Here is a 27,937-nt window from a genome sequence, read left to right as displayed (position 1 = left end):
TCTTTGGATGGACTAAATGAAATAATTCAGAACTAGAGTTCACTTCTTATCAGGCTACATTTCGAGGTTTCGCTCAATATGACACACAGTAAAAACAAAGTTAACAGTCTAGTTACCAAGCATACATTTGCAGCTGCAAAGGTGGCACTTCCAGCTGACATCGGACACAATGTGAGTAACAGTTTATACCACTCTATATAATTTATGCAAGCTTTTGGTGAATTAATAGAGCATATGGTGATATTACGTCTACAATATAAAATTTCCTTTAAACTGTGACTGAATATAGATCTACCTAATAACATAAAATCATTGTTTGCAACAAGTTAACAGAGGACTTAATTGGAGGCACTCGTGGAGCCACAAATTTCAGACTTTGTTCATTTATTTAAGGTTAATTCAGTGTGTGGAAGCTCCATCGGTACGTAGTTTGAATTGTTCATAACAGCCAAACGTTAAAAAGGTCTACTCTCCTCTGTTCATTTCTATTGTTTTGAAATTGCTTCATTAATTTTTATTTCTAAAACAGCATGTGCTGAGTGTTGTGCTGCTGATTCAATCAGCTTTTTTTCTTGCAAAAGAATAACTGATTAAACTGTTATATAGTTGCTCTGTTTGGACACTAAAACCACAAACAGAAGTATAATGACTAACATCTGAGGCTGAGCTACCACTTCCCTCCACATATCCTCATTTACTCCTTTTTCTTGACAGCCCAGCTCCTATAAACTCCTTCCTTTTTACAGCGGGAAAATGGCTATCTGTGCCACTGTGTGTCTCATCACAGGAGACAACATTTTTTTGACGTTATCCTGAACGCAGCAAACTCCCATCTATCCTCCCGGACACGTTTTGCTGAGTTTGACAATGACTTCAGAACGGCCTAGTGTGTGAGGAGAAATCATCTGTTATTCGGCCCACGACGGTCCATACATCAGCTGCCCTGGAGTGGAGCTCGCTTCCAGGAGGCCCTCCCTTTTTTGTGCCTATCCAGCTACCTATCTGGACGGCCAACTGACAACATCAAGGAGATTTAGAGCAGAGTCTCAGTGGGCCTGGTCTGAACAATCCCAGTAGATGGGAAACCGTAATTACAGCTAGAAGGCTCACTGAGAGTCTGGAGCCTTGCAGAGATTCAGTGTCATAAGGCCAATAGATTCCTGGGTACCTGGTTGCTTCAGCTGTCAGAGCAGAAAAAGAGCTACAGATTTGAGCAAATTTGACTTCAGAGGAGGTGATTTAGTGGTTTAGCTGTCTACTTAGTCCCATAATTCTACCCAGATGGGAACATTAAGACTTTACGTTGACATTATTACTTGTGTATGAGTTATTTAAGATTAATAACACTTCAGAAGAGCCAATTTAACTTCACAAAATGCTTAGCTGCCTATATTATTCTTAAAGGATATTTTAAATTCTCTCATGGTGTTAATAATCTGTGTTTAAGATCACTGCAATAAACTCGTGTGGTGTAGACCAAGATGAGACAATAGGGAAACAATAGGCACATAAATACATGACATACCCTGAGAAGATAGTTTCTCAAGCCCTTTAGTGACTCATTCGCAATATCTGCAGGATTTAATTAGGGTCAACACAGACAATAAAGTGCCACCCTGACCTACAGAGGCCCAGAAATTTACAGCAGGGTCCACACAGCCTCTGGTGGTGTCTGCAGCATTATCTATTTCTAAATCTTCCTGCTTCATATTCTCCACCATCTCCCTGTTTCACTCGACAACTCTGTCATTCTCCCTCTCTGTCATTCCGCCGCTCTCTTTTACTCTAACCTTTCAAGCCACAATCTCACTTTCTCCCACTCTCTATAAATATCTGTCTCTGAGACAGTCTTTTTCCCCACTTCTCCCGCTTGCTTCTGAAGAGAACAGGGGAATCTTCCATCCCCTGTGGATCTGAACACCCACTCAAGGTTAGGAGTACTGCAGATGCAGGAGCTAACAGATCAGGCTTTTAACCATCACATAGAACTTAAGACATTTGTACAGGCCATTGCATTAATAGCCCTCACTGCCAAGTACTGAGTCACTTATCTACCAAAAAAACAAAAAGCCAAAAAAAACTATAGCTGGATTAAATTCTTTAATTTTTTCATTCTGTTCCCGCTTTCTCCAAAATAATACAGCAGAAACACAATTAAACTTGTACATCCCATTTTGCTGAGTGAAAGCACAGTTTGTATTCTTACCCCTGCAAAGCAAAAGCAACAACATCTTCCTTTTATGCATCAAAGTTTTGTCATTTTCTCATTTCTCTTGGTGGTTTAAAAGGATTGATTTCTTTTGATCTGATGATCTGTACCTCCTAGCAAACTCAAAGAAAAACACAAAAACACTTAAGACTTATAAGGAGTCACCCTGAGAAAAGAGTGATTGCATTGTTTTCTCTAATGAATCATTCAAACTATGTAATATTCTTAATTATATCTGAAGCCATCCATCAATACAAACTGTCACTGGGCCAGAGGAGGTACACCCTGGACAGGTCACCAGTCTGTCACAGGGATACTTTATGTGATAATTATGTAATATTTAAAACAGAGAGCATTATTTGTTTATGTCTGGTCCATATCTATAAACTACTCCAGGTTAGTTTATTCGAAGGTTCTATGTGTGAGTTTCTACTTAACTGTTGGCATCATCTAACAACGCACACTTGAAAAAGCAGCTCATTTGCACTTTTTTGATTTATATTGGGATTGTTACTAAGAGTGGTAGGATATGGCAACGCCCCAACTGGAAAAACCAGCCAAAACTGATCACACCTCTCCTACCGTTCCAACATCCACATCTAAGGAATTGGAGCTTATTCTGTTTGTTAGTCTCACACGATGTGAATGTCTACAGTAGTGCTTAAATTTAAAATGTAGCATAGCACATAGATACAATTTCAATATTCAACAAATAATGATTTTTCTTTCTTAATTCTCTCTGATGTGGGTAATGGGGTCAGCCAGGCCTGACGAAGAAATTACATGATTTAATGGCACCCCAGGGGAAGTTTAAATATAGCTCTGCATTACAACTAGCCTCCGACGGCACAGCAGGACATCAGTTCATCCATAAACAAGTGTCCAAAGTCTGGATGGGCTTGGCTTTAAGTATTACTGTGAGCAAATATTGCATGATAGGGATGACGTGCTCATCTGCTATTGTAAACACATTTGCTCATTCATTTCATTATAGGGAAAACATGGGTGTGGGTGAAGGAAAGTGAAGGCTCTGTGTGTGGCTGTACATGTTATGGTGCTGTTACTGCACTGCCACAAGGTGGCAGGACAACACACATCTGCTCCACATGAAAAATCTTTATTAGTGTGTTCATCCTTGCTCCTCTTTCACAAGAGTCACACAGAAATAAATGAGAAAAAATGTAATTAGTTAAGCTAGTAACCCAGTGAATGAAGGTTTATTGAAAAACATGCAAGCAGAATAAATATGGATTAGCATTCATCATGTTTTTTTGTTTTTTTAAGAAAAACCCGTCTTATTTTACATTCATATGAAATCAGTGTGTTCAAAAACCCACCAGGCAGCTTATTCCCTGTATAGTGCCTCACCAATCATCTGTATTCATGTTAGGAAAACTCATGTGCTGAGCCTCAAAAATGGTTTAACCACCAAATCTTAATTAACAAAACACCAGTAATGCAATAATGTGGAATTGAGAGAAGAGACGTCAAGGTGATGAATACAAGAAGACATGCTGTAAAAGACCTAAAACATCAATAGGGTATTTAACAGGACAGGTTTCAAGTGACGAATTTAAGTCCAATCCTCAGTCACACCGCATAGCACGAAAAATGCTCAGTGAAGTGTAACATTCAGTTCTCCCTGTGGAAATTAGTCTAATTCTGTGATCCTCCTTAAAGACTGATCACCTTTAGTTAAACTCAGAGCGACAGCACGCTCAAGTGCAAGCTGAAATATATCTAAAAGTTCAGTGCTGGAAACTTCAAACTGTAAATTGTGTTTGCCTAAAAGTGCGAACTGATTGAAAAATTAATAAATAATAATATTTGTAAACCCAAAAGGAACAGTACTTTCCAGATTGACGTAGCTAATGAAGCCTGACAGATGTAGGTTACATCTGGTCCCACTGGTAAAAAGCAATCCTCCATTTAAGACTCCAAGCTAAGCTAAGAGGAGGTGAGAGCTGCGGATACCTTTAATTTACTCAGCCTGCTGAATGCTACCCTCCATTCAATCATTCTCTGCGTAACGATTGGATGCAAGGCTGACTGGTCTGGATTCATCACGTCCTTTTCTCTACGCTTCACTCAAACTGCAATACCCACCGTCTCCCAGCACTCTTCTGTCAGCTTTCCTAGTTTACCCTCATGCAAGTGTCAGCCTGTGTTTCCCCCCCTCCCTCCCTGACAGCAGTCTTGAGTTATTAGACAACACCAAACCTCATCAGTTAGTGTCATGAAAAGGCAGCTCTGAGATGATGGTGGATGACACATGTCATCCCAAAGGGCTTTAGTGTTTTCAGCCAAAACATCACACAATGCATTCAAAGAAGATCTGATTCTAGCAGCTTTGCAATTTAAATGAAGACTTTAAGAAATCTAGACACACGTCAAACAGACAGCACAATTTCCGATTGCCCTGGGTTGGGAAAGGAAGAAATGATGTCTGTCAAATGAATGTAAAAGCTATAGTCTCATATCTATAGTTATAAGTGATTGGTGTTTAAATGACATGAAAATGAAAAGTATCAGATGGTGCAAAATGCCCCATATTGCAGTTCAAACACTGCCAGCAGAAGAGCCAGAAAGAAAGAAAGAAGCTAGTGTACAACAGACACTCTTATCCAAAACACTTCCTAGCATAATGTTCAGACACGCACTTGCATTCCAAACTACAAGTTCCTCTTAACACTATCACTGTTCTGGTTCACATGTTCAGCTTGTGAACACCCACTGAGACAAACTCTCCTAAAGAACATGCCAAGGAAAAAACCCTCATTATATCTCTCATCACATTTACTGCCACAGCACCTCCGATATTCTGATTTACAATGCACAGAAAACTTACGTCTGCCACAAGACCACTGTGTAGGTGCTGACCTTTCACCAACAAACAATCGCTTTGTGTTTGCCCAAAAGGGAAAATCTCAAAAATGCAGGCAGACACCAAACCGTCAGCAGCCCGTATGCAGCAGTACGTTTACGAGGCTGTTTTGATTTGGTTTATGTCAGAAACAGTGTGTCTGATTTATGACGCCTTGGTAGATCATCAACTACCAAGGCTAACTGCGGTGACCGATAATTGTCGCGCACTTTTCGGCTCTCTGTGCTCTGCAAACTTAATACTTGCTTAGTGACAGTCCAACAAGTTCAAGCTCGGGTATGAGGAAGAATGGCGCCTCGATGATCCTTGAGTCAGATTGAGACAGTTTATCAGCTAGAGATGAACCCGAACGGGTCTTCTAACCCGTGAATGCGCTGAGAAAAAAACCCATGTTGACTATCATATATTCTTTTTTGAGCTGTTTTATGTCAAAATAATACAGTTTGGTACTGAATTGTGCAATGTTACACTGTGATCAGATTAATGTGGGCAATAAAGCTGCTAATGATAAAAGTTGTTAAGCAATGCTAGTGCACCACACACTCAAATGTAAGATAAAGCTAGAGGAAATGACGTCTGCAAACTAGACACAAGATATAAAAATTGCTTTGCTACACTCTAATCATGTGTTATTTCATTGTCTGGTGTAGCTGAATGACTACCACCGTAAACCTCTATTAATATTTACTCTTACACAACTATCTCAGTGTCAAAATGCTATATTGCAGTAAAAGGACTGTTTTTAAAAGCTTGTTAATCTAAAAGTCTGATTAAAATTAGCAAAATATGAGTTAAGCATCAAAAGCAAAGGACAAGTACTTGATATGAATGTCAACACTGATAGCTATGCTGTATTATCAGTTATATTTCTGGATTTCATTGATGATGATGCTGCATTAAGGTGTCATAAGTAGGTGGAGTTCATTTCAAGTAGGTTATATTGTTGTAAACCAATGTTAGACAACTACTGAACAGGTTACCATATGTAGACTATTCATCTGCTAGGTAACAAATAACTAATAATGTAGTAAATGAAGAGTGCAAATATTAGAGTATATATTAAGTTGCACCTATCCATAAGAATTTATCTAACTGAGAATGGCAGTGGGTGCTGGAGCTTGTCCCAGATTACCAGTACACGTTACCAGTCCACCACAATGCTTAGCTAGTATTCTATTATTAGGCTCCATTAAATGTAAGTACTCAAATTACTAGAACTCTAATCACTAACGCAGCCTGAGTAAATGTGTTTTACTTTCCAATTATTTTTTAATAAAAATAATATTTTAAGAATTAAAGCAGTTGTATAGCGTTCATTTTGTAATGCAGCATTTTGTAATAAGCGGAAGTTTGGGGGGGGGTGTTATGTGAAAAAAAAAAAATAGACATAGAGACAGAAAAAGTGCAAAGGAGCACAAGACAAAAAAGGAAGCAAAAAAATCTGATGACAATAGAGTGAAGATTAAAGAGAAAACAGATGGGCTCTTTTAAAACTGTCAAGAACATGAAAAGGGGAAGTTGGGGGGGGGGGGGTGTTCAAAATAAGGGAGAAGTCGTCCTATTTAAACAAAATCGAAACAGTAAGAATCGGAAGCGTGACTTTGTTTTGGAGAAGCCGTCAGTAAAAGCTGAAGCGTTTCAAAAGAGGCTTAACCGGCGCAAGAGAGAAGGAGGAAGTCACCTTTGGAAGTTGGGCACAGCACACCGGTTATACCTGTCAGTCAGAGCTGAGCCCGTGCTTTCAAGAACATGGCAACAACTGCTGCTGACGGAAACTTAAAACCATACTTGAGAAAGAATGGAGTGAAGCGCGAACATATCGGGAAAAACGGCTATCATAACCACAAGGAGGTATGTCTGTCTGCCTGTCAGCGCAATGTATTTATGAAGATAATTTGTTTTATTTCATGCGCTCTATGCGTGACTGCCGGCTTTACAGCAGTGGCAAGAATTTTAACACAATAAAAATAACACAGGAAGTTTGCTTTTATTTTGAGCTCTTCTTCGCTAAACAAGACAAATATGACGTCGGCATGTTTTGTAAGTGTTCACCTACTTTAAAAAAAAAAGTATCACACCACTACGAAAGTTAGGCAACACCCACAACTGCAACAGCATAACTGTGTCGTTACAACTGTAATATGCCATACGAGTTTTATAATGTGCCAGTGCTTAGTTTACAATCGATTTAAACTGTAAAATATCGACAGCAGGATGATGAGTGCTGTTTAGTTCCCCTGCATATAAAAATGGACAATGTAAAGAGCAATAATAATGCAATACCCCGCCCTGAAACCTCTTTTGACTCACATAGATTTTCTTTGTCTTCAGGCATGTGAGCCAAGTGAAGTTAGGCTAGTGTTTGTTTTAAAATGCATTTGTCTGTTGTGTAGGATGCTGGTTGGTGAGTCGCTGGTGAGTGAGATGTAGCTGATTTATCTGAGCCAACTACATGAAGGTTCAAGCAATGTCCATATTGTTTAATAGTTGAATAATTGAAAACGTGGACAGTCTTAACTGCCTTACAAGTTAAGTTTGTATAACCCTACATACAAACAATCTATGTCGTAGCATATTTTGCTAAATTGACAGTATACAGTCTACAAGCTATGGCTTAGCATCATTTTTGTGGTTGCTAGTTATTTGTAGCTATTTCCAGTACTACCTACTGTTTAGGCACTGTCTTAAGGGTTCTTCGCACTCCTGAAGATGTTTCTGTTAAAATGTCATAAAAGAATTTAAAAAATGTCTTTAGCTTGACATAACCTGCCTGAAGATAAATATCTGTGCTGCGCTTGTGGTGTAGTGGGTTAGCTGTCGGCCATATTGCTTCAACAAGGCCTCCGTGCTGGTTTTACAACGTAAAACAAGACTTTCTGGTTGCCTTGTGCCCTTCAAAAACCCCAATGACACACATGCAACCACTATGCTTGTTCTAGTTTGTTATTAAGAGTGCTAGTTTATGCATTTAATACTTCTAGGCTGGACGACTCTAGGCTATGTTCACACTGCAGGCGAAAGCGCGTCAAATCCGATTTTTTTTTTGACCCTATGTGACCCACATCCGATCGTGGTATGACAGTGTGAATGGCACGAATTTTCAAATCCGATCTGGGTCACTTTCGTATGTGGTACTGAATCCGATACATATCCGATGTTTTAGAAAGCGACTGCTGTTTGAACGGTCACGTCGCCTTAAATCCGTTTTTTACGTCACTGACACGAGACAGACGCCAATTATAATGTTATTTATATTATTGTGTAAATAACAAAATAACTTAAAGCAAAAATTGGGAAACGTAAAGTCCGAAGTCTTTATATTAAGGGCCATCAGTCAAACAATATTGTTTGCTCTGGTTCTAAACAGAGCGCGTGAGTGACGTCTTCTTTTGCGCATGCGGGCCGCTTTGAGCGTTCACACTAGAGCGCGTTTGCTGTCACATTTTGTTTGTAGTGTGAACAAGCAGACAAGAAAATCGGATTTGATCAAAAAAATCGGAATTGACCATTGAGACCTGCAGTGTGAACGTAGCCTAATTCGTTATTATGTACAGTAAGATGTCCAAAAAGCAAGATTACTGTCAGGAACTACAAAGAGAGAGCATATTTCACCTATACTGGCTTATCTTTGTTGGCTTCCTGTTAAATCCAGAATCCTTCTCATCACGTACATACATCTTGATTAATCACGTGCCATCTTATCTTAATGACCTTATTGTGTCAACCCAACAGAGCACTTAGTTCTCAGACTGCAGGTTTATTTGTGGTTCCTAGAGTATTTATTTAAAACTAGAATGGGAGGAGCAGCCTTTAGAGTTCAGGCCCCTCTTCTGTGGAACCCGAGACAGGAGACAGACACCATCTCTACTTTTAAGATTAGGCTTAAAACTTTCCTTTTTGGTAAAGCTTATAGAGCTGGATCAGTTGAACCTGACTTCTCATGTAGTTACGCTGCAATAGGTCTAGGATGATGGAGGATTCTCATCATGCACTGATGTGCACAGTGTTTCTTTTTCATTCACCTTTTATACCCATGCATGCATTTATTATTATTATTCTCTGGCTCTCTTCCACAGCGTGTCTTTTTCCTGTCTTCTTCCCCTCACCCTCAACTCCCCTGACCAGTTGGGGATGCGGGACAACTGGTATTGTGAATTGGCACTATATAAATAAAATTGAATTGAATTAAATACAAACACAAAGTGAAGGAGAAGTAATCCTTCTTCTTCCACCTGCTCCCTTTAGGGGTCTCATCAGGCCTCAGCCCTCCTCCTTCACTACATCTATAAACCTCCTTTGTGGTCTTCCTCCTTTCCTCCTGCCTGCAGCTCCATATTCAATGTGGAGCTGCCAATTCCATATTATTTGTCCAGTGTTTCTACTGTCTCTAATCTGCACAAGTCCAAACCATCTCAACCTTGCCTCTCATGTCCAAACTGCTCAGCCTGAGCTGCCTCCCGGATATACTCACTTCTAATATTGTCCATTGAAAATCAATGAAAATCCCAACATCTTCAGCGCTGCCACCTCCAGCTCGGTGTCCTGTCTTTTTTTTAATGCAACCATCTCCAAACCATACATCACAGGAGTTTTCATGACTATCTTGTAAACCTTTCCTTTAACTCATGCTGCTGTCTTCCTGCACAAAGGCAGCACGAGTACTTCAATATGCACATATCTCACTAATATGCAAATATATGTAATGAGGCATAATCAAATTTTCTACTAAATACCTCTGGTATGACGTATGTATGGCATTGCTTTCTTCTTTCACGATTTTGCTGACAAACATGTCCACAGAGTAAAGCAGCATTAAATTGGTAAACAGTACTTAGACCAAAGTTATTAAACCAAAATGTATACACTGAATATTATCTATTTAAAATGTATTCTTCATAACAAAACATTCACAATATTTATCCTTGTGATTCCAGTTTTAGGCATAGATTCGACGGTCAGTTGCCAGAACTCTTTTTGTGAAGGAAAAACCTATTACATGTAGTATATAATATTATAACAAATTCAACATTTCCAGAAAAATTTATTTTTGTCCAGTTATCATTTCTGTGGATGATCTTGTAGGGTTTCTTTTGTAATAATAGGCCTAGTCTACATGTTACTGAAGACTAGGCCACAGTCTCTCTATTTTTCAGGTTAATTGGCACGTTAACTACAAACCCTTTATTTGAACTCAAAGTGTGTGTCTGTGTTCTTGTGTAGAATGTAAGACAGCTTATGTGGGCTTTTTGTTGTATAGAAAAATGGCCAGGGGACCGACGTTTCCTCCAGATGCCACAAGCATGAGCCCTTTGAGCAGGCTCCCATGTATGTTGCCGTGCTAACATACCTGGGCTTTGGCATTGTCACCCTGTTTGGCTACCTCAGAGACTTCCTCAGAGCTGTGGGTTTGGAGAAGTGCAACATTGCCCAGGAAAGAGAGAAACAGAAGGTAGGTTACACATGCAAATAGTACAAACAGGCATATTGTAGGGTCTCACACAAAATGCAGACACAAATACCCATGCAGACAGTTGGAGTAGAGTAACATGCATGTGGTGTCAGTACATTTTGTTTTCTTCTAATTATGTCAATTTTTTCCTTAAGCTCTCCCTCTGTTTTCATCCTCTGTGTTCCTCTACGCTATAACGTTGCCATGAGTGAGGCAGGACACCGCAGAGAATATCTGTTGAAGATCTAATTAAATCTCAGAGGATTCAAGCGCCTTCTTTGTTACTGTGCTTCAGATTTTAGATAAGGCCTTGGCATTGCCATAGTAGCCTTTGTGTTGCCACAGATTTGATTTTCCAAATCCAGAAATTAGAGTTAGGATGTTTGTTGTTGTCAGATTTGTTTTTGTCTAGGCCTTATTAAAAAGGTAAAAGCCTTTAAGAAAAATCTGAAGCAGTACCCTGTCCTTATTTCTGTGACTATTTCTTTGGTCAGAAACCTAAAAAGAAATAACCAGTGAGTTCTGCCCTGTTTTTGGACAGGAGTCACTTTATGATATGGCATATGGGCATACCGTAAAGACTAAGTCTCACATAATCTTGAAAATACTCAAACATTGGATATTGGATCAATGAAGATTTCTTGGACTAGAATGAAAACATAAAAACACAAAAATGCTAGATCTAGTACCCATTATTAAATGAATCCTGCTTATGCTTTTCCTCCTTAGGATTTTGTCCCACTTTATCAAGATTTTGAGAACTTTTACACTCGAAACCTGTACATGAGGGTACGAGACAACTGGAACCGCCCCATATGCAGCCTACCAGGACCTGTCTTTGACCTGATGGAAAGGGTATCTGATGACTACAACTGGACATTCAGGTACTGCAATCGATTGATCTATGATAGACATACTGTAAATAGCATAAACAGTATCATGGAGGAGGTGAGTCATTACGATCACTCACAGATAAGGTGAAAAACACTGTGTCCTGTTAAAAGCACATGTCGAGGTCTGAGATACATGGACAGGTGTGAAGAACTGAGTTAGTCTAGTAAGGGCCAAATTGTTATGGCCAGTCGACTGGGTTGGAGCACCTCCAAAATGACAAGGCTTGTGAGCTGACCCCCACTGGGTTTTGGGTAATTTGCTGGAAAAAATCTGAAAGGATGTGGTGCATCCTAGCTCCAGATACCACAGGGCATCCGCCAAGGTCTCGTAGAGTCCATAGCTCAGTGGGGTGGACCTTTTTTGGGCAGCACACAAAAGACTAATAGCATGCTGGCTTAAAGTGTTTTGGCTTATCAGTGTATACCGCTCACCTTAAAAATGCTTAAAACTCGCCAGACAGTCTTTTTGCACAAAATCATCTCTCTTCTGAGGGTAAAGAGTGGACATCCCAGATTTAACTAGCTTGGTAACCTCTATAAGCTGTTTGCAAAGGTGGAAACATGGTTATTTGTCATCAGTAAAGATATGCCACTCCAAAGAATCTGGGTCATAGTTGATATTCCTCTTTGCTACAGAACAGGGTTGGAGAAATATAGTATGGAAAAGAGTATGAAGGGAGCCACAGGGTAGAAATATGACATTATGAGTGTGACGTAAACGTGGATTACATATTTAAACATGTTTAATGTGACTGGAAAAAGTAGAGACGTGGTACTGTGGTGCATACTTTTGATTGGTTTCGTAGCGGTATAAAGAGGTACGTGAAGTTTGAGAAGAAGTAGGTCAGATGACAAAAAGGAAAAATTCTTTTTAGATAGTTTTAGATTCAGATTACCTCTGATAGGGATGCGCACTCTTGAACTCGTGTGATGTTTACCTGAACTTGCTTTAGTGCCTGAAATGATTACAACAGTTCGCAGTGTACACACACAATCCTACATTTTATAGTGAAGCATAATCTCTTAATTAACACTAAAATGTTCTTTGTACAATACATAACTACTACTGCTTGTGGATCCAGTCAGTGCCACTGTTGTCTTCAAAACATGTTTTATAATTTTATTTCCCATTAGCAGACTCCTATCAATAGAATAAGTGGAGTTTTTGATTAGCAAATAACATATTTAATTGAATATGCTATTTAAAAATTTGATATGTAATGAATTCACTGGGCATGTGTATGAATCAGGGAAAAACAGACAAACTAATTGAGTCCTGATGTTTGTGTAATTGCAGGTTTACCGGGAAGACAATACACAATGTTATCAATATGGGCTCGTACAACTACCTTGGCTTTGCTGAGAACAATGCTGATTTCCTGAAAACTGTGGCAGACAAAGTGCGCCAGTATGGGGTTGGGGTTTGCAGCACAAGACAGGAAATAGGTGAGTTTGTGGTTAAGATTCTGTTGTAAAGATAAAAAAAAACTATTGCCACTTTGCTTTGTGTCACTTCTCTCTGTGAGCTGGTTTGTGGCAGTTGATTTGATTTAGGGAGGAAAAAAGTCCACCATACAACAAAAACATAACAGCTATATGGTAGTGTTTATTATCCTTACATATCTTATATGTGCCTCTATTTAAAAAAGTTATCTGTCAGGCCTTGTTGACGCTGAATGGTCAGAGTATCAAACTGAAAATGAAACTTGTCACCGTCATTTTTTAGGTTTCCTGCATACGGCGTGCACATTTAAATATCTGCCAGTGGCGTCAGTGTTGTATGAATTATTCACCTTTTGCTAAATTATATAGCATTTGGGCATACGTTGAGATCATTATATATCGGTCGAAAGTGAGAAGCTGGGGGGCTACAGTCTTGTGGAACCTAACATTGTAAAGCACTCTTGACATTAAAAACCTATATGTACATGCATGCAAAGGAACTGTTATAACAGCAAGGATCAGAAAGTAAATGGGATCTGTGGCTTCTGATGAAAGTTCTTTGAACTTCATTTTGGATTTGATGGTATTTAAGTGTCTATGTGGATGTAACATTCTAGAATTGCAATGGTGCGGCGAGGAAATCGAATGATTGGCCATCAATTGGGTGTTTCTTCACCAAAGCCCCGCTGATACACTTTACAGAGCTTGAGGAACAGGCGACGCAGAAAAGTGTTTCTCTCTCTCTCAAAGCAAACCTCTCAGCGAGGTTTGCGTTGTGACACTTCAGAGACCAATGTGCTATTTCTGCAGAGAGCAGGCTAGCAGTAGGTTAGCTGACATGCAAGTTCAGATCAAGCGGAGTCACTGAGCGTTGCAGGATACCAGCTATTTGACAAGAGGAGAGAAAATTAGAGGAACTTAAGGACATGTGATTGTTAGTTATGCGTATGTTTGGCAGAGCAAGTATGACTACAAGCTGAAGCCCCCCCCCACACACACACACACACATGGATGGTGTGGAGTGTGCACATGCACACTTCACACCATCTATTATTCATCTATGTGATTTATTTATATGTTTATTTCCCTTTCAAAATGCAACTGTTTTAGCCTGGGTTTCTAATGCGTGTTTTAGCTGGCTCACCGGGAAGCTTAAGGAATAACAAGCATTCTTCCCATGAGACATTATTGTGCATAAATTATTAAAGATCCCAGCGTCTCTGTTGCACTAGTGATGCACACACAGCAGCTTTTACTGTTGACATGTGGAAAATCTTCAAAGTCAAATTGTCAGCATTGCTTTTGACTGAATTGTCAGCAATTTAGAAAAAATACAAAAAATGTAATTAAAGAAAAAACAAAAAATGTAATTAAAAAAAACATTTAGACATGTAATTCTTTTTTTTTCTATTTCACTCTTGTCAGTCATTGACATCATTAATTTCATTTCATCTCATCTCGCCTCTCACCTTTTCCAATATTAAATCATCTTAGAAAATGCAGTTAAACACTTAGGTCAACCTCTAAATAAAAATGACTCACAATATGTTTCGAGCCCACACAGGGAGTGTTTTTCTTTTTTTTATTATCAATAAGGCATTTTGAACTACACACAAAGTGCACTGAAAGCACACCCTGTGAATAAACACCCATGTCAAACATTCATAGAGTTACCTTAATGGGTAGCTTATTGGCACTGCTTTTCCTGTAATCATTAATAGATAATAATGTCAAACATTCAGATGCATAAAAATATACTGGGTACAGCTATCAAACACAAGGTAGTAAAATTCTGGTATTAGTATACTAGTGCAATAGGGCTGTTGTGCCTTTTTATATATTAAAACATGCTACACTAACTTCATAATGGTTCGCTGACTCAAGGTTTGTGTCAGAAATGATTAACCTTTGTTATTCTGTCTCTTTTCTTGTCCTTAAAAATTCCTCGGTCATATAATTCCCAATAAAAGGAACAGATTTAACTATGAGAACTATCAGATTTGCATGCACAGTCTTCACTGTGGCTGTCCTTCTCATCAACCAGCCTTGATAGCACAAAGGTGACCATGGTAACTCAGAGGAACAGTGACCAATTTTTAAAAGGTGTAGGTTTTATTTTAAGCAAAGTGATCAGGCTCCGTCCTGACTGTCTTATCTGTAGAGTATCGGGACCTAGAGTGGCCTTCTGAGGTTAACATATCAATAAGAAGGCATGGCACGCTTAAAAAGCCACAGCTCAGTAAAATGTTCTATTAAGAGAGCAAATGTCAATGCAGCCTGATTTTAAAAAGAAGAAGAAGAAGAAGAAGACGCTGCACATGCCGGCAGGGCCTGTGAGCCTGAGCGGTCGAGGAAATGTATGAATCGATTTTGGCGTAAGGCCTGATGGAAAGCAGTGAATGGGAATCGCCATAAAGACAGAACTGCTTCTCTGCGTTATGTTTTTTTTATACACATAACTCAATAACCATTTCTCCAGTCCTTCCTGAACCATTCTGGCTGTTTGAAGCTCGCTCTCTGTGGTTACTGACTGTTATTGATTAGTGTCCCACGTGTGTGCAATTAATGCCCCGTTTTTTAAATGTTAATGCAGTAGTGATATATTGTATTATATAAGCACTCATTAGAAAGTTGCTTTACAAAGTAGCTTTAATTCAGTGTGCAATACCTGGTAACTACAATGTAGTATTACAGTAAACACAGATGCACTGTAATGTTGTAATGTTTTTGTGCCGTACAGAATACAACATCGTCCCTGCAGAGATAAAATACAGTGTACGTGCACCTTTTATTGCCCACCTCTCTCCCCATAGCTCACAATTATAACAGCAATTCTTCTGTTTATCAGATAAGCACAAGGGCAGGTACCTGAAAATTCCACTTTATTGTACAAAATTGAAAAAATGCCACATCAGGTGACAGATTGCAATCTGATCAATTTTCCAAATGAATTCTGGTCTCCACCTGTCACATAGGGTTATCACCACCTGAGCTGGCTCAGTCCTAAAATGTACAACAGAACCATTTCAGTCCTCGCTAGACCTCCCTTAATATTACCTGGGATGAAATACGGCAGTTGAACTAAATTACAAATTTACCCCATCTTGGATCTTTATAAATCTCCTCAGATCCCCAGACAGCAAGAGCCGCTGATGCTGATCCAGGCGTTTGCTTCTGGGTCTCTTACTTTTTTATCAGGAGACATTCATCTCTGACAAACCTTGTGATTGGGTGACAAAGACCGGCAAAGCCTAGAGACTAAAGGATTACCAGATGTGCCAACAGGTACAGTGATGTTGTCGGGGTGAGTCATCTTTTTCTGATTTCTATCATATAGGCAACCTGAGTATCCATGAAGAGCTAGAACAACTTGTGGCCAATTTCCTTGGAGTCGAGTCCGCTATGACTTATGGGATGGGTTTCGCCACCAACTCAATGAATATTCCAGCACTTGTGGGCAGGGTATGTGAGATTTTATACACTCAGCATTATACAGAACATCTTTGCAAGTGTAATTTTTACAATGCAACAGATATCAGTCTGGATTTTTTCTCTTCTGTGGTATTGTCTCAATTAATGAACAGTCAAATAAACTTAACTGCAAACAGTCTGACCCACAGCTGCTAATTAAAATCATAATTACACAAAACAGTAGCCAGAAGGATGAGGATCTGGGCATGCATAGCTGCTTTCAGTCAGATATACATGGAAGGGCAGTTTTTGTTAAGAGCACTCCTCAAGGGTGGGATTACCCATCCTCTGGCCTCTCGGTGCACCAGAGTGGCTGATGCAGAGGCCTGCGGGTTACCAGGGGCAACACACAGCATGAATATCTGTGATTGGACTGGACAGGAGGAAGAGGAGGTTGACTGTTTAAGTGATGAGAACAGGGTCGTTTATGCAGCTCAAGAGGTGTAGCAGCCCCTTAGGCTGCAGCCCCCCGCAGTAACCCTGCAGAGGCTGGAGGTCAACCCTCACTGCCAGCTCTATCCTACAGGGACAGGCTGTGCCAGGACAGGCCTTGCTGTGCAGGCAGACCAACATTAGAGTGACAGCTGCTGGTAGACCAGGGAGCAGGCTGGCTGGACCCGAGGCCAAACCAAGCAGATCTGTCACTGAGACAGTGTCAACATAGCCTCTACAAGACTCATTCAGACTAATGAAGTCAAATGCTTAGAGCTTGTGCCGTATATATATGCTAATGCACCAGAGAGGTTTTCAGTGGAACAACTGAATTAATTTGCATACTGATTTTTTTTAAGGAACATGGAGTACTGTGCTGTCGGTTATGAAAATTGCAATGCGTCTGTGGGTCAGAACTTCAGACATCAAAGAAGTAAAAAACTGCTAACATGCAGTACATACAACTTATTTTGCACAGAGAACCAGACCTGATTATGATTGAGGCCTGGATTAAGGGGCAGGTGAAGAGGTGTGAACTACCTTTATTTAGCCACACATTCTTCAGTTAGAAAGAAAAGATCAACAGATCAAGTTTTACCTTTTTATCTGTAATGAAAAATGTATGTCATATACCCCATTTAATGTGTTTGCAGAGGCATTTTGAGCATTAGATTAGAAATTTTTGATTCAGCATTGCAGTAGCAAAACAATTGACTATTACCCCAAAAGCACAAAGCATACCTTGTGAAATTTAAATAAAGTCTTTTCTCTTTGCTGTTCTCCAGGGTTGTTTGATACTAAGCGATGAGCTCAATCACACTTCTCTCATCTTGGGAGCCAGACTGTCAGGAGCAACCATCCGAGTGTTCAAACACAACAGTGAGTGCGATCACCTAGTACATAAATAGTCCATGCATCATAGTACAAAACAACACCTTTTTTTTATTATTATTATTCTTACGTTTAACCACCACGCCTTCTGTGCCTTTTTGTCATCAAACTGACTCTTGAGAAAGTTTCAGTTACTGTTTGCAGCCACTTCTGCTCACAGTATCGGTTGTTTTCTTCACCTAATTGTATACTGGTGCTGCTGTGAGAAGCAGGTTCCTGTTCTTTTGTGTGGTACAGGATTTACCTTAGGAAAGACCTACATTCTGTGTTTAATGCAATAGGTTTGGTTTGAAATCATGCTTGTGTTTTATTCAGCAGCAGCAGCAGCAGCCGTGAAGCAATAGTGAAGTTGGTTGGGGGGGGTTGAGGTTTTTTTTTTTAAACAAAACATCATCTTTACTTAAACTTTTTGTTCTCTGGTATATTGTCAAGAGGAAAAATATCAAGCGTGGATGGTATAACATCCATTGCTCGCATTAGATACATCCCTGTCCTTTCAGCAGACAGCACAAATGAGCCAGTCCTCTGGCAGCAAATTTTTCCTGACAGGTACAAGCAGAGTCAGTTATGGGTCCTCAAAGCAGATCCCAGAGGCCTGTCTAAAGGCAAAGAGCCCTCAGGCACCTGAGCTGCTGACCCCTCCTTGCCACTAATCCTCCTGCGCTAGGCACTCAGAAACTCTTTTATTTCTAATATTTGCATAGAGGGTTATGCCACAACAAAAGATTTATGAACAACTCCAATGCTTGTATTTTTTTGTAGTGATACTTATTGGTGCAAGCACTCTCTAAAATCTCTCAAGGATTATTTTTTAGCAGAGATGGAACTCATACTATGGAGCAGACAAACTGGTTTGTCCAGCAGATTTGTCATACATGTGCGTGAGAATTACCACGTTGTTTAGTTATAATGCACAGACAGTAGTCCTACTCTTTCGAATAATCAAATGTATTTATGTTTTATTTATTAAGCCAGTAGCGTGGTGTGTACCCCGAAGGTGAGAGCACAGATAAGATATCGTGGAATCATTTTATGGATCGAAGCTGAAGATAACCATCCTCAGTCATACAGTATCTCATATCACGCTGTGGCTTATCTTATATCAGTGTTTCACTGTGAAATAATCTTTTGCTCACTCTTGACTGTGCAGACAGAAAGCCACAGTGAATTCCTTTTTTTCATTTCTGCTTTCCTCAGCCGAGACATTGTTCTGCTAAGCCTCGGGAAGGAATTTTAGCAGCGGAGCATCTGTTGCCTCTTAAGTGAACCTGTTTTTGTTTTGAAGTAGGAGCATCAATCATCTATGACAGATTATTAGCCACGACAGCTTTCCTCACTCCTCAGCAGGAAATGGTTGGATTGCAGTCATACTTTGAATAACACGCTTTCATAACAACTGGAGCTGTTTAATACTGCCATCTGCTGGTATGCAGTAAATGATCATTAGTATTGTCATAACTGAGTTTTAGTCACCGGGAAATGTTTTTGCCATGTAAATTTTTTGTAACAAAAACAATGCAGATATGCAGATCGCACAGGCTTATCCACATTTTTAACCTAGTTAGATATCTCAGGTGTTTGTAAGCGTCACAGTGCAAGGGTATTTCCGGTGTGTTGTTTGTGAAAGGTGTCTTTGGCAAATAAAGTAGTGTCTTGTGAAATCCGTGAACTATCTGCCCCAGTGGAAATGATTTCTTCCCACTCTCGGGTTTGCGTTGATGTTCGGTGTTCCGCACAAGCTATAGCACTGGAGTGCTATCCTGTATGCTGTGTCATAACACATATCCAAACTAGGATTGCCGGCATACTTTTTTTTATTGTTAGGGTCTGTCTTCTTTTGCTGTGTCTCTTTCTTTTATTCTCCCTTACGTGATGTTTTGTGTGCACCTATGTCAGACATGCAGAGTCTGGAGAAGATGCTAAAAGAAGCAGTTTGCTCAGGACAGCCTCGGACCCACAGGCCCTGGAAAAAGATTCTCATCGTGGTGGAAGGCATCTACAGGTCAGCCATCATTACACCCCACACACATTATAACATAGCTACTTTCACAGACACATGTCTTGGGTCTCTTGTATCAGTCTTTCTAACTATGAGCTTCCGGGTGGTCTATCGGAGGGTTTTGCACAGCCCGATTTGAGTAGAAATTTTAATTTATAACCTGAGGTGATCCTGTGCTTAGCCGTCCCTGTTATGGTCTCTTTTTCAATCGCTTCCTTTTCTGCGCTCTTGAATAATAGATTGTCTGTGTGTATGCAAGCGTATGGCAGTGCATGGGTGTGTGTGTGCATGTGCATGTGGTCGGGTACCATTTGATTACCGTAGAAAGGAGAAAGGTATTGTCTGCCTCTCCTGCCAGTGAGCTATCCTGAGTCTTAGTGACCCTCTCCATCTGCTCATTAGCTCCAAATCAAGGCCAAATGGAGCCATAGAGATTGACTTGGCTACACCCCCAGCTCCAACTGTTTATCATGGCCATTTTCTGTTCTCCTTTCTTCCCTCTTTTTGCTCTCAGCTGCACTTGCATTTTAGTCCTCCTAAAGTAAAATATGATGCTGTGAAAATTACTTGTTTCATGTCAATTTTTTTTCATCAAAAAAAGAAGAAAGCCTTAAACGTGGCCATCAGCTGGTCTTAATATAATGTAATTAGTCCCACAACAATCCTGGTACTTTGAAAGACAACCTAATTGCACATCCTCAGACTGTCTTTGTCAGACAGTAATGTCTAAGACATGAGAATGAAATGGCGCCTTTCAGCAAAGCACAGAAAGAACTAATGCTCCGTCTATCACCTCCCAGCAACATCAAAAGGCTTGGATAAAGAGTACGCATGCTTTAGCTATAGCCCGAGTCTGCCTTTGATGTCCACATCGGTCCTGGTGAAACCCTGTCTTATGTCATTTGGGCTGCAGACGTTCTCAGCCATAGCAACCCGAGCAGGTCTGGGATTGCTCCAGTCCCCAGCCGTATAATCACTCATGCTGTCTATTTGTAGCCTTAAAAGGTTTGCATCTGAGGGGAGGAAGAAATGGAAGAAAGGTGGGAGTAAAGTGAAAGAGGCCAGCAGGAAAGATTCTTGGAAGACTGTGGCGTGTCAGATTATATAATATGCATTTGTAGAAGCAGAGATGCTCTGCTGTGGATATGGTTAGTTCAGGGTCAGACTCTTTCCTTTTAAAGTTAATCACTTTAACAGTTTGGTTTGTAATTTCTTAAAAGTGTGTGTCCATGTTGATCCCTTTTTACACGTATGCTTTGTGTGTGTGTGCGATTCTCTGCCAATAGCATGGAGGGTTCAGTGGTGCTACTGCCTGAAGTCATCGCTCTGAAGAAGAAATATAAAGCGTACCTGTACCTGGATGAAGCCCACAGCATCGGAGCAGTGGGCCAAACAGGGAGGGGTGTGACCGAGCTGTTTAATGTGAACCCGGCTGATGTGGACGTGATGATGGGGACTTTTACAAAGAGCTTCGGGGCGTCTGGAGGCTATATCGCAGGGAAAAAGGTTACTGCAAGTTTACTCTCATTTGATCAGTGCTTCTCAGTATTCGTGTATTTATGTTACATACAAGGGACCAAGTAAGCAGTCATGGTCCTCAGTGCTGCTTCCCAATGCATATAAGCTTTCCAGGACACTCCAGACTTGACACTTTTCTGACCTTTTTAGGGGTACTGGACAGATAAGACTCTATCGTCAACACGGCAGTGATGTTGTTACATTTATCAGCCTCCCCGGCTTTCTCAAAAGAATACGATCCATCATCGCTGTTTTCATTTCCCTCCACATCGCCAGTTCATAGCAATCTTGTGTAAGGGAAGAACTGCTGCAGACCTGTTGCTTTACAGAAGAATTAAAAATGGAAAGAACACTCCTTGGACAAAATAGGGTCGTGACAGAATGTTTTAAGAAAATAAGCTGATTGGATTAATCGCACTGAAACAATCCCAACAGCCTTGGGTGAATTAGCATCGCAGAAAATCAAATTAATGAGCCGGCTTTTTAAATCCTGACATGGTTTAAATAACCTGACAAGCACTGTGTAACACAATTAACCCTTCTGGCTCCGGAGCAGGTTTAAACATCACACAAGAGTATTTTCAAATATTTAGATTTGGAAATGTAAATTTTTATGATGCATGTTATATTCTGCGCCACGGCTGTTTATTAAAAATGTATGGAAGTCAATTATACGCACTCCCTCTCGCTTAGCCCTCACATGTCCCACAAATGTTCCCCAGGCTGCGTCTCTGGGCACTTTTTTTTCCTTTTCTTTTTTTTTACTCCATTAAATAGTACACTTTGGTACATAACCACACCAGTTTTGTGGCAGTTGATTAGAAAGCAACAACAGAAACGACCATGTTGTTTGAATTAGGTATTCAGAGAGGGACCCTTCCTTCTTTCCCCTTCAGTTTCCCCCGGCCCTGCTCTGCCATAATAAGAAGGTAAAGCTGGCAGAGGGCCAGCCCCTTCTTGTGGCAGGCATCAGAACTGCGCTCCAGATTTAACAGGATGACTTTTAACAAGCATGATAATGTTTGAAGTATGAACACTCTTCCTGGTGTGACAGCTGGCTGCAGTAAAGTCCTAAAGGAAAAAAGGCAGGAAAAGAGAGAGAACCTTTAGATTTGACGTATTTGTTGTTGTGGTGAAATACCCCAAGTCCTACATTAACTGGATTTGGGTTGACCAACAAAAGACTGTGCAGATGTGCTCTGGAAAACAGTCATGTTATAGCTATTTTATGAGGGTACCAAAAATAAATACCCCAATAAATACACCCAGAGTTATTTCTATGTCACTGCAAACTTATATTTAGGAGTCTTTATTCATTAGGCCATCTCTGAAAATGTGGATGAGATTGAAATTAGGTTATTAAATAAATCTGTTGAAGTTCAAGTGGGCTTGCTGTTCTGGAAGCGCCTCTACTCCAGGGCTTTGTGAACACGTATTCCCACATCGGTGCTGTGGCCACCGTGCGGCTGAGGAAACCCTCTGAGCTGTCAGTCTGTGCCCCAAGCATGAGATGAATTTTGGACGTGTCCTCTTAAACGGTTTATCTTGGTTGCACCGTAATCCTGCAGGACCACAAAGCTGTGAAAATCTCCCGCCTTAAACGAAAACAGATGTCAGGTTGTTTCAGGGTTCTTATCCTACATTCAAGCACTTCCCCTGAAATCCTTTCCCCCTCGTGCGCTTGAGGAAGCCGCAGCCACCGCCCAGCAGGGACAGATGGTGGTGAGTGGAAGCGGTGGCCAGACAGCATCTCCGGCTTACGTGTCATCACCCCGCAACCCCGGCTTGCCACCGAGCAGCAGCCCGTCACAGCTCCCCAACCTCAGGCCGCTTACACACATACGCTCTAGGGACCCGTGACCAAATCGGTTTCCTGAAATCCTCCTCTTCTCTTGTCAGCCACTAGCAGAATTAATCTCCTGCTGACATTTAGGAATAATGAGCACGACAGACCTCATTCTGGCTCATTTTGACTTTGGTTCTTTCTCATATTCATGTGTTGGCTTCCCCCACCCCAGAGTGGAGAGCAGGAAAGGATCCAGGACTATTTTACAGTCAGTGCCAAGACAGTCACAGTGACAGAGAAACGACTTGAAGTATTTTAATTGCTTCTCAGGTGTTGATTATACATGAGCTCTCCCTAGTGGTGTTTGAATATACTGCAGGGTCACACAAGAGGTTCAGAACTGTTGCTTTGTTTTCTGTGAATAGTTGTGCAGTTGTGCTTTTTCAGCGTTTGACTCTGTATCCCATGTTGCAGGAACTGGTGGACTACCTGCGGACACATTCTCACAGTGCAGTATACGCCACGGCCATGTCCCCTCCTGCCACTGAGCAGATAATACGTGCAATGAAGTGCATCATGGGAAAAGATGGAAGCACAGAGGGTAAGTATAGCAGCCGTCACACGTTCTTTGCATGTCTGGTTTAAAAAAATTTCTACACCTTTATATAATTTTTATGGAAACAACAGCAAACGGAATCCAGAGGACACCACCGATGTTAACATTAGCAGTGAGACCTGCAGGGAAATGCAAACAGCTGGTCAGAAAATGTGGAAGCAATTACAGGGGTCTGCAGCGGTAAGGAGCAGGGAGACGTGCAGTCCCTGAGCACACGTGACCCTATCGTGGAGGAAATCATTTTCATGTGTGTGTTGTAGAGAACGCTGCTGCTCTGAAAAGTTGCTGCTCTAATGGCATCAGACACGAGGGCAGGGGAAGCGGTCGTTACCAGACCAGACGCGATACCACCGGGGCAATTCTTTCTGAGTTATTGTAGCTGTGCTCCTGGTAATGGAAGGAGTGCTAACGGGAGTAGCATTAGTGCATCTAGTGCCTAGTAAGTAATGACAGATTACACATTAGAGTTATACCAAATTTACAGTATTTACAGCATGCGCCATGAGGCAAAGCTAGGCAGCCGTGACAAACAAAATGAAACGCTTCTGTCATCACTTCAAGGACTAGACCCTGCTGCGTTGCGGTCGAGGTAGATGCTGCAGTTTCTTGCTGAGATGAGAAACTTTTTCATCTGACTCTGAAGCAGCCGTGCTTTGTATCTGACGTAGTCCAGTGAAATATCTGTTGTGGGAAAAAAAATTGCCTTGACCTGTCTTATAGATGAGAGGGAAGGCCGTTTTTCTAAACATCAGTCCCAGTGTCCATAGAAAAAAAAAGAAACAACAACTTTAAAATCTCACTGTGACAAGAAACCTAACAGAGCCCTTGAATGTCTGTCATAAGTCTTTATTCCTCTTCCTCCAAGTCCTCCTCTGTCTTCTTCATCTTTTCCCTTTGATGTTGAATTTCACACAAGTCCGACAGACAGCAACGTCCACACGTTCTCGCCTGCTCGTACGATTCCTGTGTCTGGCAGCAGGTTTTTGACCTTCGTGCCCTCTATCTTAGCAGAGAGAAACAATTTACAAAATGGGGCCTGGGCTTTTTTGGCAGATGTCCGAATGTTATGCCCCCCCCCCCCTTTTCTCTCCCTCTCTCTCCTTCTCCCTCTTCTGAGATAAGGGGATTTAAAGTGCTCTCTTACGTCCCTTTGAAAGAACTGCCAATCTGTTCCCAGGTAATCAGAGGGAAACAGAGCTGTGTTCCAAGGCCGGCCATGCCAAACTCTGCAGCAGCTACAGAGCAAGCGGGCTCCCCAGTGATTCGCATTGTTCGGGAACACAGAGGGTCAGCAGAACAAGCCGCCTTTGCTGCCTGTGATTTATCTTCTAGTGCAGTGAATTTATAGGAAATGCGTGTGATGCTTAAGCATTATTCGTGTTCACTATATGTCACGGCTACATTCACGTGGCAGCCCACAGTCACTAATTCCACGCAAAATCAATCATATCCAATTTGCGAGACCCCCACTCTGGCAACATGCAAGCGCATATACCATGCTGTCAGTCGGACAAAACTGAACCATCTGCTGCTGCAGCTGAGCTGTAATCATGAACAACTTCATAGAGGAGGCTGGAATGGCCCAGATGGAGGTGCAGGACTCAGAATGAGATGGCACTGCACAGGACTCACAGTACATTAGCTACTACTGACAGTTAATGTCCTTCCCTACAGGGCGCGGTACAAATATAGAGGGGAAATTCAGTGAAAAAAGGTGCTTTACTCATGTACATCTGCTGGTGTCCTTGTTTTAATTGGAGGATTGAGACGGATTCGCCAACTGGCAGAGAACACCAAATACTTCAGATCCAGACTGAAGGAGATGGGCTTCATCATCTACGGCAATAATGACTCACCTGTGGTTCCAGTGCTGCTCTACATGCCAGCCAAAGTGGTGTAAGCACACAGAAACACTCATGAAAACACTTTTACAGAGCCAGATGATCAGGATGTTCCTTGTTCTTAGCTTCAGTATAGCATCACTTGCGTCTTCTGATCAGCTGTGTCTCCAGAGTTTCCATCAATCATTTGTGCAGTGTTATGATGTCTTTAACCTCTTAAGAGGCAACATCGGGTTCTGATTTGGTATAACCCTAGACTCCCACTCAGGTATGTAATCAAGTGTCCTTGATTATATGACAGTCAACATTAATATCTGCACAAATACAAATTCTGCTCAGTTATTGCCTTAATCAGATGGCATCATCATATAGCCTGTGATTTTAGATCGCTCTGCTATCGTGAGTATCAGTGTTTATTGTAATAAAGTTGAAATTTCACAGGTCCCCAAACCTTGTTTCAAAAAAAATAAATGATTTTTTTTCCAGAGCCATAATATTTATTCCTATAACAACACTGAAGTCCGTTTATTAGCATTGAACATATTTCTGTAGATACTCATCACCATGTTTATATAAAATATACCGGGTCAGATTCATCAAACCACTTTCAGAACTCGTTTGAAGGTTTTAACCTCTTCAAACTGTCCACGGTAAAGTGCGCCAGAGCAGGTTGGCTTTGTTAAAATGAACAGATTTGCTCTGAGGTCATCAAAACAATTACTGCACCCTTTTTAATTTATGGTACTTTGCAGAAATTATCACAAGCCTCGCAAACCACACGTCCCGATTGCATATTTAAACATTTGGAAAGGCTAGAAGGAACAGCGTTCCTATGGATTTTACATTTGATGAGGCATAGCACCAAAACATTTCCCATCGTAATGTGACTTGCATGCTCATTTCGGTGAACTCAGAACTCGTAAATATGAGTTACACTGCCGTGTTATGTAGGTGCTGTAACAAATATAATGTGACAACACTATAACTGACTGCATTCAGTCGGAAAAGGAGGACTCAAAAAAAGAAGAAGTAGAAGTAGAAAAAAAGCCCTCCTGTTGCTAAAGTCATTTGTGTGCTTCGTGTTTAACCCGTTTCTCTTTTTTTATGCTGATCAGGGCTTTTGCGCGAGAAATGCTGGCGAGAAAAATCGGAGTAGTTGTGGTCGGCTTTCCAGCAACGCCGATCACAGAGGCCCGAGCTCGCTTCTGTGTATCTGCTGCACACACCCGGGATATGCTGAACCAGGTACAAACACACACGAGCGTTTCCCACTTTGATACTTTGGATATATATGAAACATGCATGCTCTGAGACTTTCCATTGTCCTCAGGTGCTCGATTGTATGAATGAGGTGGGAGATCTTCTCTGCCTGAAGTTCTCGCGGCGGAAATATTCCCCTCAGCCCGACCTGTGCGATGAGACAGACTTCGAGCTGGACAGCTGATATGATCTTTGACCCTTTGACTTCACAGTGTCTAAACTGAGCAATCATAAGCACACAGTGAATTCATCAGACAGCAGGAGAAGAGCCAAATATTTGGCAGCTGTTTGGGTTTTTTTTGTTTTTTATGTGTGTTAAATCATAATGTTGGACTGTGTATTCGTTCTTTTTTAAAAGACAAATGTTTTGAACTCTTGAAATGCCGTTTCTTTATGAATATATGTATATGTGAAATGAATGCACGAGCGTCTTTTGGATTGGTGTAAATCTCAAGATTCTTGAGTTATTTATTCGTGGAAGAAAATCATATGTTGTTTTGTTCATTTTCGATGTTAACCTCCTCTGCACTGACATCTGAGGGCATTTTTAAAGATTAAAAGAGGGCTCACTTTCTTGCAGATTTTTTCTAATTACTTATGTCTATATTTAGACGTTGACGGGTTTTTATGGAAGCACTTTTTTGCTTCTCTTAAATTAATATTTGAAGTTTTTTAGAGATGCCAATGGCAGTAATAGTTAGATAGTAATACACAATCCTATTTACTTATACTTTAAGAAACTAACAAATCTCCAAACTGCTGTTTCACTAAATTTTGAGGATTTTTATACCCATTGTTCCCAAATGCTGTGCACGAATGCCTTCCAAATAATAAATTCACCTTCCAGATGGCATGTTTTCTTTTGTTTTTTTCCAAAGAGTCTTCCCTTTGTAACTTATATCCTGATGCATGAATGTTTACACTACTTGTGGCTGAACAGATCAAGCAAAAGGAAGATTTTGTGTTCCACGGTGAACTGTTTTTATAAAAACGTCCCCAGTGAAACACCACTTTCATCTCCACAGTAAATGATAGCCTTTCTGTAAATAATAGATCATGCAGCAATTACTTCTTTGACATGCAGTTAAATCTCAACAGCCCGCGTGCAGAATAAAAAAGGTGTTATGGCTTGTTTTGTGGCGAGACTGCTCTTATTCACCACGTCTTAACAGCTTAATTGTTGATGTTTTAAAGACCTGCTGTTCCCTTTCACGCACAACACTGCGTTACAGTCGTGAAGGTAAG

At 40.8% G+C, this 27,937-nt stretch overlaps 1 protein-coding gene across 2 annotated transcripts; it reads left to right on the top strand.

Annotated features, from left to right (window-relative positions):
* Positions 1–6,658: 6,658 nt before the first annotated feature.
* Positions 6,659–27,576, top strand: sptlc3 (serine palmitoyltransferase, long chain base subunit 3). 2 transcript variants are annotated; one of them, XM_005749341.2, is made up of 12 exons: positions 6,659–6,944; positions 10,351–10,542; positions 11,272–11,426; positions 12,733–12,881; positions 16,216–16,340; positions 17,567–17,660; positions 19,569–19,674; positions 20,958–21,177; positions 23,450–23,576; positions 25,352–25,487; positions 26,548–26,677; positions 26,763–27,575. In XM_005749341.2, exons 1-12 carry the CDS (start codon positions 6,843–6,845, stop codon positions 26,874–26,876), a joined length of 1,650 nt encoding a protein of 549 aa, XP_005749398.1. In that variant the 5' UTR covers positions 6,659–6,842; the 3' UTR covers positions 26,877–27,575. The 2 variants fall into 2 exon arrangements, with proteins under 2 accessions (XP_005749398.1, XP_005749399.1); XM_005749342.2 differs by lacking the exon at positions 6,659–6,944 and adding an exon at positions 7,438–7,508 and having other exon boundaries at positions 26,763–27,576.
* Positions 27,577–27,937: the final 361 nt, after the last annotated feature.

This window comes from Pundamilia nyererei, unplaced genomic scaffold (assembly GCF_000239375.1).
Source record: "Pundamilia nyererei isolate P.nyererei 1_Seehausen unplaced genomic scaffold, PunNye1.0 scaffold00241, whole genome shotgun sequence".
Classification (NCBI taxonomy): Eukaryota; Metazoa; Chordata; class Actinopteri; order Cichliformes; family Cichlidae; genus Pundamilia; species Pundamilia nyererei.
This window is presented reverse-complemented; position numbering and strand designations above follow the sequence as displayed.

Coding starts and splice junctions, on each gene's coding strand:
- sptlc3 (XM_005749341.2), top strand. CDS start 6,843: ATGGCAACAACTGCTGCTGACGGAAACTTAAAACCATACTTGAGAAAG. Junction 10,543..11,271: donor AGGAAAGAGAGAAACAGAAG/GTAGGTTACACA, acceptor TTTCCTCCTTAG/GATTTTGTCCCACTTTATCA. Junction 25,488..26,547: donor TACATGCCAGCCAAAGTGGT/GTAAGCACACAG, acceptor TATGCTGATCAG/GGCTTTTGCGCGAGAAATGC.